At 36.0% G+C, this 20,521-nt stretch overlaps 1 protein-coding gene across 1 annotated transcript in view; it reads left to right on the plus strand.

The window, feature by feature from the left end:
* The window catches only part of LOC144970454 (ubiquitin conjugation factor E4 B-like), a 54,822-nt gene that overhangs the window by 21,429 nt on the left and 12,872 nt on the right, over positions 1-20,521 (plus strand). Inside the window, exons 11-21 of the mRNA XM_078910118.1 lie at positions 223-339; positions 1,981-2,082; positions 2,547-2,660; positions 6,638-6,727; positions 8,443-8,548; positions 10,817-11,058; positions 12,403-12,530; positions 13,905-14,003; positions 14,343-14,578; positions 18,824-18,950; positions 19,846-19,990. Of these exons, the coding sequence (XP_078766244.1) occupies positions 223-339; positions 1,981-2,082; positions 2,547-2,660; positions 6,638-6,727; positions 8,443-8,548; positions 10,817-11,058; positions 12,403-12,530; positions 13,905-14,003; positions 14,343-14,578; positions 18,824-18,950; positions 19,846-19,990 (1,506 nt within the window). The remainder of the gene's footprint in view (positions 1-222; positions 340-1,980; positions 2,083-2,546; positions 2,661-6,637; positions 6,728-8,442; positions 8,549-10,816; positions 11,059-12,402; positions 12,531-13,904; positions 14,004-14,342; positions 14,579-18,823; positions 18,951-19,845; positions 19,991-20,521) is intronic.

Consider the following 20,521-nt stretch of genomic DNA (forward strand, 5'->3'; position numbering starts at 1 on the left):
TTTTACTATCTCATTTTCTTCCTTGTTACTGGTGCAGATATAACCTAAATGTGTTGCAAGCGCCGTAAAACCCTTAAAAACAAAAACAAACAAAAATAATATTATTACTATTATTATTATCATCATCCCTATTATCGTTAGGCATAGTCGCTGTATTAAGATTTTATTTTATATTATTATTATTTTATTGATGTTTGAATAATGACACTCTCTTCTATCCAGATGGTAGAGGCCCCTAACTGGCTGCAGGAGGAATTGACAGAGGCCGGTGGAGTTGAGGTTGAAAAACTGACTCTTCTCGGGCCATTTCTCGGTCTTTCAGTATTTGCTGAAGATGATGTAAGTAGGAAAAGATGGGAAAGTTGAAATTAGGGCAACTTTTGCTGGTTCGAGTGGTATTTGCAAAATTGATAAATCACATTTTCTTTGTCCTTATTAGAAACATTTTTTTCTACCTTACCACTGCAAACATTTTTGTATCTACCAAATATGAAAGATGTGAAATAGAAGTGCCCCTAATAAAATTGTATGCCTGTTGTTGTTAATCAGTTACAATCTAAATTTTTATTGTTGTAATTTTGAATATAATCAAGCAATGATATGCTTTTTGAAAACCATGACATTAAGATTTCAAATTGTAATATCATGATGCCTACATTATGGCATGGAATTCATCATGAAGTTTGCTTGGGTTTCTGTAACCAAAAACGCAAAGGCAGTAATCAGTAATAAAACAGTCTGATATCCTTTACTGCAGTAAAAAGCAATTGCTTGGTATGGTCTATAAGCCCTGTTAAGTACACCTTATATATTGCACCACTCAATTGTTTCATGTTTGAGACTACACACAGCGGGTGGTTGGATGGGAGCATCACCCTTGAATCATATACCTATGATGTTCGCATGGGTGTACGTTCCGATAGTGATGTCATTTCTTCTCTTTACTAGCCTATCCTGCTTCTTTGGTTTGTGATTGTATTTTTGACAGGGGATATTTTTTTTCTGTAAATCTTCTGCCTGTTTGTTCTTGGTTATTTATAATTTAGCTTATGATATCTTTAGGTTATGATTTTGATTTACATTTGTACTATTTTTGTTAGATTGCTTGTTTTTTTTGTTTCAGCGGTCTCTCATATAACCTCAATTGTGTTGGAAGAGACCTAAAGCAACAAACAAACAAAAAGACTACACACAATTACATATTTATTTACTGCCCATTATGCCTGTTGGCATACAAAGGACCTCCAGCTTCCTCTATCCGTGGCCATCATCTTTGGGGAGCTCCCCCACTCTCTCATATCTCCCTCCACTGTTCTCCTCCAAGTTGCCCGGGGCCTTCCTCTTTTTCCCTTTTCTTCAAGTGTCCGGGTGTAGGGCAGTTTTGCTGAATTATTCCCGCCTCCTTTCTCATAACATGCTTTATCCATCTCCACCTTCTTCTCATGATAATCTCCTTCATGTCATCCATTCCACGTTGATCTAAAGACTTTCATTTTAATTCTATTCGGCCATTAAATGTCCATAACATATGTTAAATCTGATAAAATACTTGATATTGTTTGTCTTTCTAATGGGTGAAAAGACGGCCAAGCAGAAGGAGCTCCACCATAGTCAGGTCCCGGGTTCAGTGCCTGCACAGTGGTGCCAAAATTTCAGGGTTGTCAATTTTACTTATATTTTACGGAATTCAGTATGTTATAAAACCTCAGTATATTTTCCAATCACCTGCTAAACGGAAGAAAAGTAGGTACACACCGTCTTTTTCCTGGAGTTCAGTGCTCAGAAAGGGGTCTGTCAATGTGTTTGTGTAAAAGTTCAGTAAATTTTTGCCTGCTGAATTGGCAACCCTTAACTTTTTTTTTATCAATTGCGTTTTGTTTTTGTTCTCTTTGTTTTTGTTGTTGTTTTAAACCTCCGCTTCTCTACACACTTTATCTCCACTCTTGCCTACATGTATATGACTCATCGTCTCATTTGCAGGTGAAAGTGGTGGAAGAGTTTTTCCCTAATCCGCAGAATATGAGTCATGACAATGCTTGGGCCATCTTCAAGTCTCTGATGGGAAACATGGAGTTTGTCAGGGTAAGTCTTTTTATTTAGAGTTAGTGACAATTTAGGGAACAGGCACTGGGATAAGATAAAGGTTTGAAAATTTTATATGAAAGAAACCTACAAGAAAGAAAAAAAACATCTCAAAAAATCAGTTTTCCTCGACTGCGGATCAAACCTCAAGACCTCCTGACTTGTTCCTTGATGGGAGTTAAGATGCCCTTAATATATGTTTTTATGAGCTATCAATACAGTTCATTTTTGCTCCTTGCCTTTAAATTTTACTTCTCTACAAGAATACATTGCAGGAACACAGCATATGGTGGTTGGATGGCTGATAACATATTTATTTCCAATCCCCCTACCACCATCCTTCATTTGTCTACAGCATTATTCTTTCTGCAATTTCTAATAATAGAACAGGGAAACATTATTTTTAAAAATTTATTTACGTTTATTTTATTACATGAAACATATTATCCTCTTCCTAATTGTAGACTCAGTGCTATCACATCTTCCACAACCTCCTGCTCAATAGTCAAACAAGGGAAGCAACTCTCACATACATTGCCAAAGCCCTGGAAAGGAACTCCAAACGGTCTCAGATACAGGTACAGTAACTCTACTGAAGAAAAGGTTTTTTATTCTGACCATTAGATAGCTCTACCTATTGATATATTCGTGATATCATATCTCTCTCTCTCTCTCTCTCTCTCTCTCTCTCTCTATCTCTCTCTCTCTCTCTCTATCTCTCTCTCTCTCTCTCTCTCTCTCTCTCTCTCTCTCTCTCTCTCTCTCTCTCTCTCTCTCTCTCTCTCTCTCTCTCTCTCTCTCTCACAATTATTTCTTTTGTAAGCGGTTAAATGCTGAACTGTTTTGTAGTGCATATTCTTTAGAGTTATAGTATGTATTTTCTTTAGGTATAGTAGGGGGAATTAGGCTAAAACTGTGCAAATTCGGGTTGAAAGCATGAAAATTTGCATAAAGGTTGCTGAGACCCATAGCAAAAATATCTGATATAGAACGACTCTGGCAATCAATCATAACGTATCGGTTTAAGGCCTTAGATTTTACCCATTACACCTATATTATACAAGGGAAATAACTGCGTAAAAATATTTTTTTTCTTCATATTCATTGTTTTAGGGAATATTAGGCTAAAACCGTGCACATTGGGGTTGAAGTCCTGAAAATTGGCATATAGGTAGCTAAGACCCGCATAAATAACACCTGATATAGAAACACTCTGGCAATTTATCATTGCGTTTTTAGCACTTTTATTTTTTCCTATATAACATTACTTAACCGAGGAGATAACCACGATAATACAATGTGCGTTCTAAAACTTTAAATACACTGGTAACCATTTACGGTGGATAACTGATGGTCATTTCGTGTTGTAACTAGTAGATATAAGAGGGAGAGGGGGGAAAGGGAGTGAGTGGGAGAGACAGGGAGAGCGAGAGAGAGAGAGAGAGAGAGAGAGAGAGAGAGAGAGAGAGAGAGAGAGAGTGAGAATTTTACTCATTACTGTACTGACCTAACGTGCAAGGCAAACTGGACCTTAAACACTTGCATTGGGTGCCGATACATTCTCTCTTACATGAGCACTTGATGAGTTTTTGGGACACTTGACAATTCTGGAAATAAGCTCCACAGTGGTTCATGTCGATCATCACATTTGTTGCAGGGTTCTCTTCTATTAAAGATATAATGTTAGCAAAAGCTCGACCTCTTTCAAGAACTGTGGCATCATCATTATCATCAGCAGTGACATCTTTTAAAGCATGTTTTTTTAAGTATCGTGTGTGACAAATTTTATGGTAGTGTGCCTCCTGGGCGACTAAATCTCCTCCGGCAATAAATGATAACATTTCAGAATCTTTGATGGATGACGCTATTTCACGAATATTTCCTTCCATTTCTGTTGTCATTACAGAATGGAGTACTCCTGATTCCATGTTTTTACAAAAAAAAAAGCATGTTTGTTTATATTACAGCCAATCTCTAATTTTGAACGTTGTCTCATTATTCTGGTGGGTGGGGGAAATAAATCTTATTCTGTGACTCCTCCCAGTCAAATGACGAAGTTTGAAATTCTTGTAGGGCATTTCATTTAGATTTCTTTAATTCTATCGCCTAATTTTGTTGACATTAAATTTTACACGACAATACTTATGCCGGCCACTTAGCATCATTGTGTTTTAAGCTTTCAATAATCTCATTTCTTTCTGATGAATTTGAAAAAATAGATACATTCAACTTGTTTTCATCACAAACCAACGAATTGAATTGTATTAAATCTTCAAAAATAGTTTCATAGCCTTGCCCTTTGTCATATCTCCTCGACTTAGAGGGACATTCTAAGCGGTCTGGGTTATCTTGTTGGCATATCAAACACTTGTCCCAGTCTCTGGGAGCAGTTCTTTTTGCTATTGTATGTGTATCTGAAATCATGCAAACGCATTCCTTTATTAGGCATGTGCAATATTCTTTCATATCTCTCTCTCTCTCTCTCTCTCTCTCTCTCTCTCTCTCTCTCTCTCTCTCTCTCTCTTTCTCTCTCTTTCTCTCTCTCTCTCTAGTTTGACCGAAATAGGTTTTAACTCACGTAAAATGATTATAGCAGTATTTTTGGAAGGAAAAGAAATAAGGAGGGGGGGGAAGGAGCACTGTTCTTTGTCAACACCGTTTATGGAGCTGTGTTCTGCTAGTCTGTTTTGACTACCCCTCTGCTTGTCTGCCCGTTCGTTTTAGAGCAATTGATTATACTTATTAAATCTGATGCAGAAAAATCTCATATTATAGAATATTGCTCGCTAGACGTCATTTAAAATAGGTGAAATGGAAAAATATTTACGATTAAATAATTTGTATGGTTTGTGAATCGAAAGTAGAGGGAAAGGAAAACATCCGCTTCGACACTAAAAATAGTCCCCAATGGGAATCCAAAGGATGATGTAAAATTGGCTTGCTTCGAATGTTTACACAATAACAATGAAAGAAATTTTGTCATCCATTTCAAAATTTTCTAATCTTAAAAACCTTGTATCTAAACTAATACTAATCTCTCAGAGTGGTTCTATATCATAAATTATAGGATTTTTTATATTCTACAACATGTGTAATGTTCATGCTTTCAACCCTGATTTGCACAATTCAATGGTTTTTTGGACCTAATTCCCCCTACTAATATATCCTATTATCATATCAATGTGGTTCTTAACTTGTCAGTTTTATTATGTATAATGTGTACTAGATATTCTGATATATTGATGTAAAGCACCAGTGAGCAATTTGATTGAACTAGGCTCTATATACATTCATTGTATTTAATATAACAAGCTTTTAGAGGTCATTAGATGAAAGAAAACTGGGAATATGCTATAACTGTTACAGAATATGTATGCAATATTTTTCATTGTTTGCGGTGGTTGGATGGGAGCATCACCCTTGAATCGTATACCTATGATGTTGGCATGGGTGTACGATCCGATAGTGATGTCGTTTCTTCTTCTCTTTACTAGCCTATCCTGCTTCTTTGGTTTGTGATTGTATTTTTGACAGGGATATTTTTTTTTCTGTAAATCTTCTGCCTGTTTGTTCTTGGTTATTTATAATTTAGCTTATGATATCTTAAGGTTATGATTTTGATTTACATTTATACTATTTTTGTTAGATTGCTTGTTTTTTTGTTTCAGCGTCTCTCATATAACCTCAATTGTGTTGGAAGAGACCTAAAGCAACAAACAAACAAAAAAATTTTCATTGTTTTTGCAGAGGTTTAAAAATCCACTCTTGAGTATTATAATGACGTCTTTCTCAATCTTAAGGCTCATACAGCTATTATTAAAGGGACAATAAAATTGCTTGCTACCTTTTTATAGGAAGCTAGTCTATTCCAAATTACTTTTCCACCAGATCTAACCAACTTCACTACCCAATCATAGCTTGTACGGGACAAATAATAGTCTCTTTGCTTTGGAGGCGAGGGCTCTACCAGCTGAGCTAACCTTAAACTCTCTGGAGTTCACCCTCATTGAAAATTGAACAGATTTGTTCGATATTCCATGCATATGAACTTAAGAGAGTTAAGATAGGAACATGTGATTTTTCTTGGAAATCTCTCACAAAACAGTTTACTTCTTGTAAATGGAATAAAAAATGTGTTTCTTTACTTTCAATAGCATTTGACTTTTTCCCTTTGGAACTGAGTCTTGCTCCGTTGGCAAAGTACTGGCTTCTCACAATGTCATCTGGTTCGATCCAGCTTGTAGCAGAATAATTTTATTTTTTGTCTTACTTCCCATCCATTGCAGGTCCATTGTATGTTAAATGTATAAAAGAGTCTAATGTTAGATCTGGCAAAATTTGCTCTGCGACAAAAGTGGATAGTGAGCAAATTTTACTGTTCGTTTCACGTTACAGATGGAAATTTAGATTTAAAAAATGTTTTTTAAATGTTTATTTTTTGAGGATGTCTTTATTTTAAAAAATGTTCAATGCCATGTCATAAAATAATTTTCTTTTCTTTTTTTTCCCCCCCCCCCCCCCCTCCCCTTACATGCCAATTTGACCTGCCAATCAGTTTGATGAGCGACTTCAATGTGGTGATGGCTTTATGTTAAATTTGATGTCCGTCCTTCAGAAGCTGTCTGAGAAAATAGATTTAGATAAAGTAAGGTGCATTTTTTTTTTGGTTTTATTATTTTACTTACTTCACTCCAGCTGGAGCATAGGCCTTCGACGAATCCCCTCCATCTTGTCCGGCTTTGTGCCATCTTCTTGGCTTCTCTCCATGTTTTTAGATCCTCCATCAATGCCCTCCTCTGGCTGTTCCAAGGCTGCCCTCTCTTCCTCCTTGTTCTCTGTGGGTTCCGTGTAAGAGCCTGCCGGCAATATTTGTTGCAGGCCTTCTCAGGGTGTGGTGGCCCAGCTATTTTCAAGTATTTTAAAAAATTTTGTTTTATCTATATTACACATCTTACATTTTTCATAGTATTGCATTAAAACTTTATAACTATGTTTAGTTTGTGTTTGTGATGTTGTGAGATGTTACATTTGTTATAATTGTATTTTTTGGGAGAACTTTACATCAGTGCTTCCTCTTTTCCACTTTTATGCGGATTTCCTCATTTTTAATGATCCGTGAAAAATCCGCACTTGTCAAAAACCATGAAAAATATCTTCTGCATTTTAATTTAGAACTGCTTATAATTATCTGTACTTCCAAATGTATGGAGTATAATAAAGTGTCTCTATACCAATGTTTTCAATTTTTACCATGAACTATTGTCAGATGTTGGACTTTTAGACAATCACTCTTCTGAAACTTGGTAAAATTCCCATGATGAAGATGCAATAACAAAGTTAATTGTGTCTGAGGGTGATTACATTGGTTTGTTTGAAGCTAATTAAGGTTTTCTTGTTGACCGGTAATTCCTGTCATGTCAGGAAGATTAAAAAATTTTTTTCTTTCAGTTTTTTGCTCCTCAGAAGGTTATTGGAGTGCTTAACAAAAATCATAATTTTGATGCCAAAGTGGCTCCAAATGGCTCTAATTGCATGCCAATTAAAACATTTTTCCGGGGGAGCATGCCCCCGGACCCCCCTAGGTGGGCTCCCGCCTTCAGTGGTCGCATTGCCCGCCTTCGGCAGGCTTCTAAAAAAAAAAATCCTCCTTTTTGACAATTTCTTGGAGGAAGCACTTTTACATGTTAATTTGTAACAGTTTGTTGGAGTGATGCTTCATTCCATTTGTACGGATTGTGTGTGTCAAGAGAAATTACATATTTGTTATGATTGAAGTGCATCGGCGATATCATGAGATGTTACATTTGTAAAAAAATGATTCTGTGATAGTCTATAATTTATTGTAACAGTAACAGACTGTGTTGGTGAGATCATTAGATGTTACATTTGTAACAATAATTTGTGTAAATAAATCAAGAGAAATTGCGTTTGCTACAATTGACTGTGCTGGTGAGGTAAAATGAGATGTTACATTTGTGACAATAATTTGTGTGGATCAAGAGAAATTACTTTTGATACAATTTACTGTACTGGTGAGATAATGAGATGTTACATTTGTGACAGTAGTTTGTGTGGATCAAGAGAAATTACTTTTGTTACAATTTACCGTACTGGTGAGATCATGAGAATGAACATCTGGAATAGTTCACTGTGTTAGGTCAGAAACATTACAATTGTTATAACAGACTGTTGGTCATAAGATTTAACAAGCAACAAACAAAAATGAATATAACAGCTTTAAAAAAAAGAACAATTACCAAACACGGAACTGGAATGTTTCGGGCTCAAAACTCCTATTTGTTACATCATCAGTCATCATACTTGCTAAAAACTTTTTTGTGTGTGTTTGTTTGTTTCCAGATTGATATTTATTACCCATTCCATCATCGGAACCGAATCAACATTGCAAACAAGTCACGTGTAAGATTTACAGACAAAGAGGCAGAGGATTGGGAGAAAGAAAATGGTAAATCAATACTTCATCAGCAGACCTGCCCACTACTACGAAAATTTCGTAGAATTATGAAGGTTTTGGATCCTAACTGGCAATTATATATATATATATATATATATAATATATATATATATATATATATAAATATATAATATATATATATATATAGATCTTTAATTCAATAAACTTCTTGAAAGCAAAAGTTTTGTTGCCAGAGCTAGTATATAAACCAGTTCAAAGCATTAATTTAATGTATTTAAACACTAATTGGTAATTTTAAAAAGTAGTTGTAATATCCACTAAATATCCACCCCTGAAAACTACAAATTTTTCCAATTTCAAGTTGGCAGGTTTGCATCAGACACTTGCCTGACCAAGACTACAAATTTTTGGTCACAATTGCGGAATTGTTTAATTTTTGTTTTATCCTTGCCCAAACAATATATAAAGAGCGGCAATGATGACGTGATGATCAAAATGATCAAAGTAGTCCTTCAGAGCCATGTAGCCGGAGTTTATTCCTCTTTCTATAGCATGAAACAGACAATAGCATTTGCTTGCAACCCTTTGGATAGGATGCTAGTCTATTGTTAAGTACTTTGCTGCCAGATCTTACAGACCCTGTGACCCAATGTGATGATGATGATAATAATAAAAATATTAAGAGTAATAATGAAAATGATCATCATCAACATCATGATCATTGTGTATTAAAGGGAGGGTGGAGGGAGTGGCAAAAAAATCTGAACCTTACCCGGGATTGATCTGGGTCCCTTAGCCATTGAAACGAGTACTCTACCAACTGACCAGTTAGGCTCCAAAAATTATGCGACTCTCATTTTAAATGGAACTCATAGCAGTGTTGCTAACCTTACATAAAAAAATGCTTTTTCTTACGCATTTTCATTCATTGTACACATTCTGCTGAGGATCATATGCATTATTCAATCTCTATTTAAAGAAAAAATCATACACTTTTTTAATAATGATAATAATAATAATAATAATAATATAATAATAATAATAATAATAATAATAATAATAATAATAATAATAAAAATAATAATAATTAAAATATCTTTATTGTCCATGAAGGCAATTTTTCATTTGGTTACAGCATTGATATAATATGAAACTATAAGTGCGCAACCATACACACACACATGCTCACATGTAATAAAAACACTTTAAGTTGTCTTATTACCCAGTTCATGTTGGGAGTACAATAAATGAGTATTTCGTTAGGACATATTAGATTTATACCTCGGTTTGACATCTGAAAAGCATATTGCTGCACAAAGATTAGTTTTGTCTTCTAGGTTATTAGTTTTGTTTATAGGAGAGAGGAAGATGATCATGCGACTAATAATGTGGAGCCATATTTTTTATGAACTTTCTTTTTTTTTTATGGATTGTACACATTATTTCAACATCTTACTCATTTTGGCTCTCCATTTTACACATCCTAATGGGCTAGGATTGGCAGCACTGTCATAGTCACATCACAGTATGCCTGATCTTTTGGTGAAATGATTGGATTGACACATCCTAATGGGCTAGGGTTGGGTTGGCAGCACTGTCATAGTCACATCATTGGATGCTTGATCTTTTGGTGAAATGATTGGATTGACACATCCTAATGGGCTAGGGTTAGTAGCACTGTCATAGTCACATCATTGGATGCCTGATCTTTTGGTGAAATGATTGGATTGACACATCATAATGGGCTAGGGTTAGTAGCACTGTCATAGTCACATCACTGGATGCTTGATCTTTTGGTGAAATGATTGGATGGTTTAAAAAAATAAAATAAATAGAGACATGCCATTTTATGATCAATTTTGCAAAAGTTGGCGTTCTCTGATTTCAAATTGTCATAAAACTTCTTTTCTTTTCTGACTTACAAGCAACTAATATTCATCCGTAAACATGAGAGGAAGGACATAAAATACTTGTGTTATGTTCTTGAAAAGGGCACTGAACACATATCACACCTCTGTACTAGGATATGAATATATCCTGTAAGGATATATGTGGAAATGACTGTTACATGTCCCAGGATTATTCTTTTTTCCTTTAGCAAATTAAAACAAGGTACAGTAAAGGCTCTAAATCTAGATTATATTATATAATTGTCCAGATATTCTGCTATTTGGTCATAACTGTATTATGGGCTAGGGTGTCCCATTTTAGTCCTTTGAAAAGTTGGCTGCTACGTTTCTGAACGAACATTTATTTAATTCTTACTCCCTTCATTTAAATGTATCTCTCTTCTCTTAGCCTTGAACTCAGCCTCCAACAGACCTGACCCCAAGTTTTCCACCGAATGTTTCTTCCTGACCCTTCATTGCCACGACCTCTCCATCCTTCCCATCACACGCAAATACCAGCGACGACTCCGTGCAATCCGAGACCTGCAACGATTGGTTGCCGAAATGGAAGCAGCAGAATCCCAGTGGAAGCATTTACCTTCGGCCAGTAGGAGCAGACATCAATTGAAACGTTGGAAGTCACAACTTCTGGTATGTCTCTATGTCATATTGTAGTCGGGGTCCATTTAGTCTGGTATAGACTTGCCCATAAGCAACAAATGTTAGATGTTGTGTTTCTAAGCTTATAATAATAATAATAATAATAATAATAATAATAATAATAATAATAATGATATTAGAAATAATAATGATGATGATGATAATAATAATAGTAATAATAATCTATTGTTTTTTAAAATAGAGCTGGGGGTAAAAAATGTTCATACATTTCATATTGCATTTTTGCCAACGAGCACAGAATTACTAACAAATCTATTTTTTATAGATTGATATACGAGTAGCTTGCAAACTTAAAAAAAATTAAGGGTAATTCTATCACCCATTCATTGAAATGATTATTTATTAAATCTGCTACGGCATAACGATTGATCATCTGATTCTGGAAATTGTTATATGGCTGTTTATAATACCCTTTATTTCCCCGCAAATATTGCTGATTCTAACATAATAGTAATAATAATAATAAGAAGAAGATGAAGGACGACGACGATGATGATGATGATGATGATGATGATGATGATGATAAAAAGAATAATATAAATAATAATATTAATGAAAATAATCATCATCAACATCCTGATGATAATGTTTTAAAGGGGAAGGCACTAGAATGTGTCAATTTTAAATGCTTTTTTCCCCTGAAAATCCTAAAACTTCGAAAACTTGCATGAAGACACAGTTTTGAACGATTGTGTACTCGCCTCCATTTAAAAAGCAAACCCAAGAGGACAGAGAAGTCGAGATATCACACTTTCTACTCTTCTCGTTCCACTCGTTCCATACTCCTTGGAATTGTGTATGTAAACAGTCCTTCAGAGGACTAATAATGAATAGGATACATATTGAATCATAAGGTGGCATACCTATTTTAGTAGCCGGATGTATAGGCTGATTTTTAGGATCACGGGATGTAAAAGAGCAAGGATGGATGATTTTATTGATGACGGTAAATATTTTGGCTAGAAAATAAGATGCCATCACTCTTGAAACCGGAAGATCAATTACACAAGGTATGTGTCCAGTTCTTGGGCAGAGTAGTTTTACACTTCCAGTGAGATTGGAACCAGACATCACACTTTTGTTCCCTATTTTTAGAAGATTTAAGATTTTGTAAGTCTTAACTTTGATACCTATTTTTTTTCTTAAATGCCTATGCCTCTTTGAAGCAACATTTTAAAAAGATTTATAAAACTGTAACGTAACGTATGATACCCTCACCCCCCCCCCAACACTTGATGACATCATAATGTTTTTGATATTTTTTGCTGTAGAAGAAAATATGCTGATCTATTTGTACTGTATTGTCTTGGACAGAGACTCCAAAAGAGCAAGATGTGTGCAGATGCAGGGATCTTGGATAAAGATATGATTGATCGGTGTCTCTCCTTCTACGCCAAAACGTCTGATCTACTCATGAGGATTGCTGATCCCAACAACAGATGGTGATTTAAAAAAAAAAATTTTTTTATACTCATAGAATTTTATTGTAAAAATTCCATTTGTGTACCCTTTTTTTTTTTTTGGTCTTGTGGTTTTGACACCCTGCTTGTTACCCGTAAGACATGGGTTTGAGTCCAGTTGTCAATGAGGCTAAGATGACTCCTTTGAAAAAGGTTCTTTACTCACTTTTTTTTTGCCATGATCAGTTATCATATGAGGATTGCTGAACCCAACAACAGATGGTGAATTTTTTTTTATGCTCATAAAATTTTATTGTAAAAATTCCATTCGTTTAGCTTTTTAAAATTTTGGTCTTGTGGTTTTGAAACGCTGCTTGTGCTTGTTACCCTTAAGACATGGGTTTGAGTCCAGTTGACAATGAGGCTAAGATGACTCCTTTGAAAAAGGTTCTTTACTCACTTTTTTGTTGCCATGATCAGTTATCAAATGAGTACCTGGTATTAGCATTGTCTCTTATTTTAAAATTTTGTAATAGCACCTTGCAGATATCACGTCTTGTCCCACATATTCAATGTTACTGACCTGTAAAGCACTTCGAACACAATGTATATCATTTTTGTTCATATCACTGATATTTAATCCATATCATGTGTACTGTTGTCTCATATTTTACTTGAAAGCACCCCTGATTATATGGTGGATTTAGATACTATCTAAATTATTCTAGCATCGTCATCATCATAATCATCGCAGACCTGCCTACCTGAAAACTTAAAGATTTGTAATTTTTAGGAGAAAAAAAATGTAGATACTCACTGTAATTCATTTTTTAAAATCAGCAATTCACCCTCACAAGGATTAAATAGACTTCCAAACCCTTAATTTATGTAGTCTGGCGTCAACTTTCATTTTCAATAAGTTTCAATGACTTAGACATGCTCATGAAGTTCTGAAATTGGAGATAAAATTGTGTAATTCTATGAATTTTTCCTAATTGTAGGCAGGTCTGTCATTGTCATCAGTTTTATCATTTCCCTGATGCTGTTAGTAACCTGTTCTCAATGTTTTTAGACAAGACTTTATTATTGATTCACTCAACCCTAACACCGGCTTTCTCGATGGCCTCTGGTTACTTTTACCCCACCATTAAATACGTTTTTCTGAGACAAATTATGGTCATATTATTAAAGCTACTGTTGTTGAATTAACATAATAATGCTACATGATTAAAGCTATGTACATGCCATGTTTGTTACTTTTAGATTGGGTAACCGAGTTAATTTTTAAGAAATTCAATTTTGAAAAGCACCAAAAATCTCTCGGGAGCGAGGTTAGCATAGAGCTAGAGCATTAGGGTTGAGAGAGTTAAGAGTCTTTGTTTGCCTTGATCATATTTCATATTGTCTCATTCACAGCCAAGAAGTCCCATTGCCCAGTGACATACCTGGATTCTTCTCGGCTCTTCCAGAATTTTACTTAGAGGACATGGCCGACTTCATCTTGTTTGTTTTAAAGTAAAATTTTTTTCCTTTTATAATACAGTATATGTTGTTGTTTTTAATGTTGTGGATGTTGTTTTTAAGTCGGCAGTGGTGATGATTACGGCGATGGGATGGTGATGATGAAAAGCTAATAATTATAGTAGTTGTGAGGATTATGATGAGACAATGATATGACGAGTTAAGGAAGTTGTGGTTGTGGTGATGATCATTAACACCATCAAGATGAAGACGATGTTGGAACTTTTGTTAGTTATGGTGGTGATAATAGTGAGATAATGATATTATACTTAAAAGAAGTGGTGATGATGATAATGTAGGTGATGACGACAAAGATGAAATTTCTCCCATCAGTTACATGCCAGGAGGGAGTGTGGAACCCGAACACAACATGTTGATGAAGCTGCTGCTCGTGATGCTGTGCTCCCAGAACTACATCCGCAACCCATACTTGGTGGCCAAGCTGGTAGAAGTCCTCTTTATTCTTCAGCCTCGGTTCCAGCCCAAGGCGGAGCACCTCAACATGGAGATCCTCCTGTCTCCCATTGCCAGAGACAGTCTGGTCCCCTCCCTCATGAGGTTCTACACAGGTACTGGCCAATTCAAAACTCTTAGCAGATCCCTAGACAAAATTAAAAGAATTATGAGATATATCCTTTTCAAAATAGGATTCAATAGTCTGATGTCACTTAGCCCGGTAACCAGCAGCTTGGTTCTAAACAAAGAAAATCAGTACTTTTTAATTCTTCATGCTGGCTAGAACTTTTTGACATGTCATGTGATCAGAATGTATAAAAGTCAAAACATGATCGTATTTATAATGTTTTTCTCCTCTGGATACACTTGTATGCTCGTTGGAGAAGTATTTCATAAGGGCGGTGATGGAGATAATGGCGTCCGCCATTGTTCCGGTAGTTTAAAACCAGTAACTATGCGTCATTACGACTGTTGAATCCTATTTGGACCTACTAGATTCGGAAGTTCATTTTTAAAAAAATAATTTTTCAAGCCCATTTGCTCATAATGAGGTCAGGCAAAACTCTAGATTTTAAATGACTTTCCCATCATCAGAGTCCTTATTAAAAATTTAAAAAATATCCTAGCCTAAGTCCTGACTATTAATTCAATCGCATCTAACTCACTTTGACTGATTTGAAAAGGTGGGTCGCAAATATTTATAATACTAACCAGTTCTTATTCATTTTATACTTATTGATATAAGAAGTTCCTAAACCGCTTTATTACCTGGAGAAGCCGATAGAAAGTAAGAGATAAGAAGATAAGATAAGAAGGCCCTTTTTACAACTTAGAGCTAGGTTGCCAATTTTCGTATTTTGATGGAATTCAGTATATTTTCCAATCACCTGCTAAATGGAGAAAAAGTAAGTACATAATGTCTTTATACTGGAGTTCCCCGCTCAGAAAAGGGTAGGTCAATGTGTTTGCATAAAAGTTCAGTAAATTTTTGCATCCTGAATTGCCAACCCTGTTAAAGACTCCTGCATCTCCAACAATCAGTCTGAATAGAATAAATAAATAAATAAACATTCAGACTAAGAATATTCATGTTTTAAAGGTATCTAAATTGAATCCTATATCTTTACTGACATTAGCTAATTGTTAGCGGATCAACAGAGAAATTAATTTTTAGTCTTAAGTATGATTTGTTGAGTTAGATTGATAGGTTTTATTTAAAAAATCAAATGTAATTTCGTAAACTGCGAAAAATAGAATGGTCCATGCCATAAAATATAAGTGGTGGAAAAAAAGGTATGATCTGGTAGAGACCTAAAAAGGTATGTATAAAACAGTGCCAGTCGAAGCAGAAAAAAAAACAAAAAGAAAAACAAAAAAACTACAAGGAAAAAGTCTCAAAAAATCAAGTGAACCCAAGTCGAGGCGGTCTGACATTTAGGGATTTTTTTTTCCATGTGTTTTTGTTTTTATGCTTTATCTGTCACTGTTTTCATACACACCTTTTCATATCTTTAACTTACACCAGTACCTGTTCCCTAATTTGTGTGTCATTATGAATCTCTCCTGAGTCTCATTTGAAAAATATGATGAAAAAGCAAAACTGAGATGGATTAGATCCGTTTAGAGAATTTGGAAGCGATTGCACCTCGCTGTTTGTACACTCGAAAAACAGGAATAAAATCACGACTACTCTCTTTTGACTAGAAATCTTTGTTGAAATATAGATTATAAAAGGTGACCGTTACTAGTTATACAAACTTTGGGGCATCGTGGCTCAGTGGTATGAAAGGTACTGAAATCGACTACAAGATATGAAGTGAGTAGAAAAGTGCCAGAAGACAATAGAGAATAAAAATTTTTTTTTTTCGCGGCGGTGGTGGGGTTCGAACCTGCGACCTTATTGGTACGACAACTCCGCCTGGCAGGTGAGAGCGTGGCTCTACCGTGTGAGCTATCCACGAACACAAAAATATTCGTTTCAAACCCAAAGTCATTTCTAGATCCCTCTCTCACCCACTTCTTGAGATCGCTGATTCGTTCACCACCATCGCGAAATAATTTTGACCAGCAGTTAAGCTTAATAGCCAATATTCTCATCACAAACATATAACATAGAAACGATTGAGACATTGAGTATGCTCCGGTGTATGGGGTGAATTTTTAATTCAGAAAAGTGAGTGGAGCAGGCACTTATGTTGGTAACAACAAGATATGAAGTGAGTAGAAAAGTGCCAGAAGACAATAGAGAATAAAAATTTTTTTTTTCGCGGCGGTGGTGGGGTTCGAACCTGCGACCTTATTGGTACGACAACTCCGCCTGGCAGGTGAGAGCGTGGCTCTACCGTGTGAGCTATCCACGAACACAAAAATATTCGTTTCAAACCCAAAGTCATTTCTAGATCCCTCTCTCACCCACTTCTTGAGATCGCTGATTCGTTCACCACCATCGCGAAATAATTTTGACCAGCAGTTAAGCTTAATAGCCAATATTCTCATCACAAACATATAACATAGAAACGATTGAGACATTGAGTATGCTCCGGTGTATGGGGTGAATTTTTAATTCAGAAAAGTGAGTGGAGCAGGCACTTATGTTGGTAACAACAAGATATGAAGTGAGTAGAAAAGTGCCAGAAGACAATAGAGAATAAAAAATTTTTTTTTCGCGGCGGTGGTGGGGTTCGAACCTGCGACCTTATTGGTACGACAACTCCGCCTGGCAGGTGAGAGCGTGGCTCTACCGTGTGAGCTATCCACGAACACAAAAATATTCGTTTCAAACCCAAAGTCATTTCTAGATCCCTCTCTCACCCACTTCTTGAGATCGCTGATTCGTTCACCACCATCGCGAAATAATTTTGACCAGCAGTTAAGCTTAATAGCCAATATTCTCATCACAAACATATAACATAGAAACGATTGAGACATTGAGTATGCTCCGGTGTATGGGGTGAATTTTTAATTCAGAAAAGTGAGTGGAGCAGGCACTTATGTTGGTAACAACAAGATATGAAGTGAGTAGAAAAGTGCCAGAAGACAATAGAGAATAAAAAATTTTTTTTTTTTTCGCGGCGGTGGTGGGGTTCGAACCTGCGACCTTATTGGTACGACAACTCCGCCTGGCAGGTGAGAGCGTGGCTCTACCGTGTGAGCTATCCACGAACACAAAAATATTCGTTTCAAACCCAAAGTCATTTCTAGATCCCTCTCTCACCCACTTCTTGAGATCGCTGATTCGTTCACCACCATCGCGAAATAATTTTGACCAGCAGTTAAGCTTAATAGCCAATATTCTCATCACAAACATATAACATAGAAACGATTGAGACATTGAGTATGCTCCGGTGTATGGGGTGAATTTTTAATTCAGAAAAGTGAGTGGAGCAGGCACTTATGTTGGTAACAACAAGATATGAAGTGAGTAGAAAAGTGCCAAAAGACAATAGAGAATAAAAATAGGGAAAAAAAATTTTTTATTCTCTATTGTCTTCTGGCACTTTTCTACTCACTTCATATCTTGTTGTTACCAACATAAGTGCCTGCTCCACTCACTTTTCTGAATTAAAAATTCACCCCATACACCGGAGCATACTCAATGTCTCAATCGTTTCTATGTTATATGTTTGTGATGAGAATATTGGCTATTAAGCTTAACTGCTGGTCAAAATTATTTCGCGATGGTGGTGAACGAATCAGCGATCTCAAGAAGTGGGTGAGAGAGGGATCTAGAAATGACTTTGGGTTTGAAACGAATATTTTTGTGTTCGTGGATAGCTCACACGGTAGAGCCACGCTCTCACCTGCCAGGCGGAGTTGTCGTACCAATAAGGTCGCAGGTTCGAACCCCACCACCGCCGCGAAAAAAAAAAAATTTTTATTCTCTATTGTCTTCTGGCACTTTTCTACTCACTTCATATCTTGTTGTTACCAACATAAGTGCCTGCTCCACTCACTTTTCTGAATTTGAAATCGACTACCAACTGCGCTGTGTGGCCTTGAGTAAGTCTAGCCTGCTGCTGAGGCCTGAGTTATTCCAGTCTTCCCTTGGAATAAACCTTAAAGACAAATTTCCCCTTGGGGATGAATAAAGCGAAAGTTATTTATTTTTGTTTTATTTTAAAAAATTATTTTATTCATTTTTTATTTTATTTATATTTATTTTATTTATTTTGGTTATTTTTATTATGAAAAAAAACATTAACAATCTCCAATCTGAGACCTCGAAGAAATTCTAAAGAAATCTCGAGACATCATGATAATGTTTGGGATCATCTTAATCAATCAATATTTAGACAGTTTATAATGTCCTTATATTCTATTGGAACTAAATCTATATCGTTATTGTCTTCTCTTGACAGATATTGAATCGACTGGGGCAAGTAGTGAATTCTATGACAAATTCTCCATCCGTTATCACATCAGCATCATCTTCAAGACCATGTGGAATCTACCAGCTCATCAGGAAAAGTTTATGGAAGAAGCTGTGTTAGTATTTATTTTAGTTCTCTCACCCTTTTTTTTTTTAATGGCCAAGCAGCTTAATCGTTGTCACCCATCTGGCTGGGTGGGGTCATTGATTTCCCTTATGCGCAGTAGGTCACTTGCTGTGCCATCTATCCCCTATATCTATTTTCTGAGTTGCTTTCTGTCTTTGTCTTGGAATGGGATTATTTGGTTTTGTCCTGAGTCCTTGGCTGAGAAGGAAACAGTCAAATGTATAGTTTTAGTTTTGGGTGGTGATGTTCTTGTAAATCATCTTTCTGTTATGTACGTATCGTTTTTTGTTGTTGTTTTTTTTTGTTTTGAACATATCTTGTTAACATTACGTTCCTCTTAGTGGAATCCTGTGCTTGTGTCTGGATGAGACTTTAAGCTCAAACTAAGTACAATGGAATCTACACCTGTTCCCTATGTCCACCAATCCCCCTTTGTCTTACTTTTTCTTGGGTGCCTTGATTGTAATTCTAGAAATTTTTGACTGTCCCATTTTCTTCCTTTTTACTGGGTTGATATGACCTGAATGTGCAGCAAGCACTGTGGTTCAGCTTGCTCATTGGTAGATCATTCGTGTCTTATGCAAGGGGACTGGCTTCAATCCCAGGTGCAGTTGAGATTTTTTTAAATTGACCTCCATGTCACCCAGTAGTGATTGAGGATCTGGGTCTTATCAGATCTGGTGGAAAGTTCTTTTTCATAGACCAGCATTGGAACCAGAGGGTAGCAAGTTGTGTAATGCTTTAAACATAGGGATAAATTCCAGCTTTTATGGCTTGGGAAAAGCACTTTTACTTTGTCAGATAAAGATCAATTAAAAAATATAAATCTTTGATTCCCCCCCCCCCCCCCCCCCCCCCACACACACACACACCTCCCTACCCAGCTCAGGCAAGCAGTTTGTGAGATTCATCAACATGTTGATGAACGATACGACATTCTTGTTGGACGAGAGCTTAGATTGTCTGAAGCGGATCCACGAAGTGCAAGAATTGATGGAAAACAAGGCCAAGTGGTCAGCTCTCAACAAGGTATGATATATGTCTGTTTGTGTTGGATGGAGCTGGATTGACCCTAAATGAATTTAGCTGTTTCAGTAAAGCAGTGTTAACGGTTTTCCCTGGATCCATGGAAATCTGCTATTATGATGTCAGAGGAGGATTTTCCTTCTTTTAACAGTTCCACCCCCAATTCCCCCCCCCCCCCAATCAAATTGTACTGGCTGGGGGTGGATCAAATAGGTGCAGTTTTCCACTCTCCTGAAGTTAACCAGAGTATCAATAATAGTGTATCATCTCAATTGCTCTAGATCTAAAAGTAGGGTAAAGATAGGGCTTTAGGGCAATCATTCAAAATTTACCACCTTTTTCAATATCTGTCACCATCAGCACCTATAAAGACATTAAATCAATAATACATCATCGATTCATGCTATAACAATTTGTCAAATTTTCATTATTATTATTATTATTATTATTATTATTATTATTATTATTATTATTGTTGTTGTTGTTGTTGTTGTTGTTGTTGTTGTTGTTGTTGTTGTTGTTGTTGTTGTTGTT

This window comes from Berghia stephanieae, chromosome 4 (assembly GCF_034508935.2).
Source record: "Berghia stephanieae isolate SIO BIC M18660-M18661 chromosome 4, UCSD_Bste_1.3, whole genome shotgun sequence".
Taxonomy (NCBI): domain Eukaryota; kingdom Metazoa; phylum Mollusca; class Gastropoda; order Nudibranchia; family Aeolidiidae; genus Berghia; species Berghia stephanieae.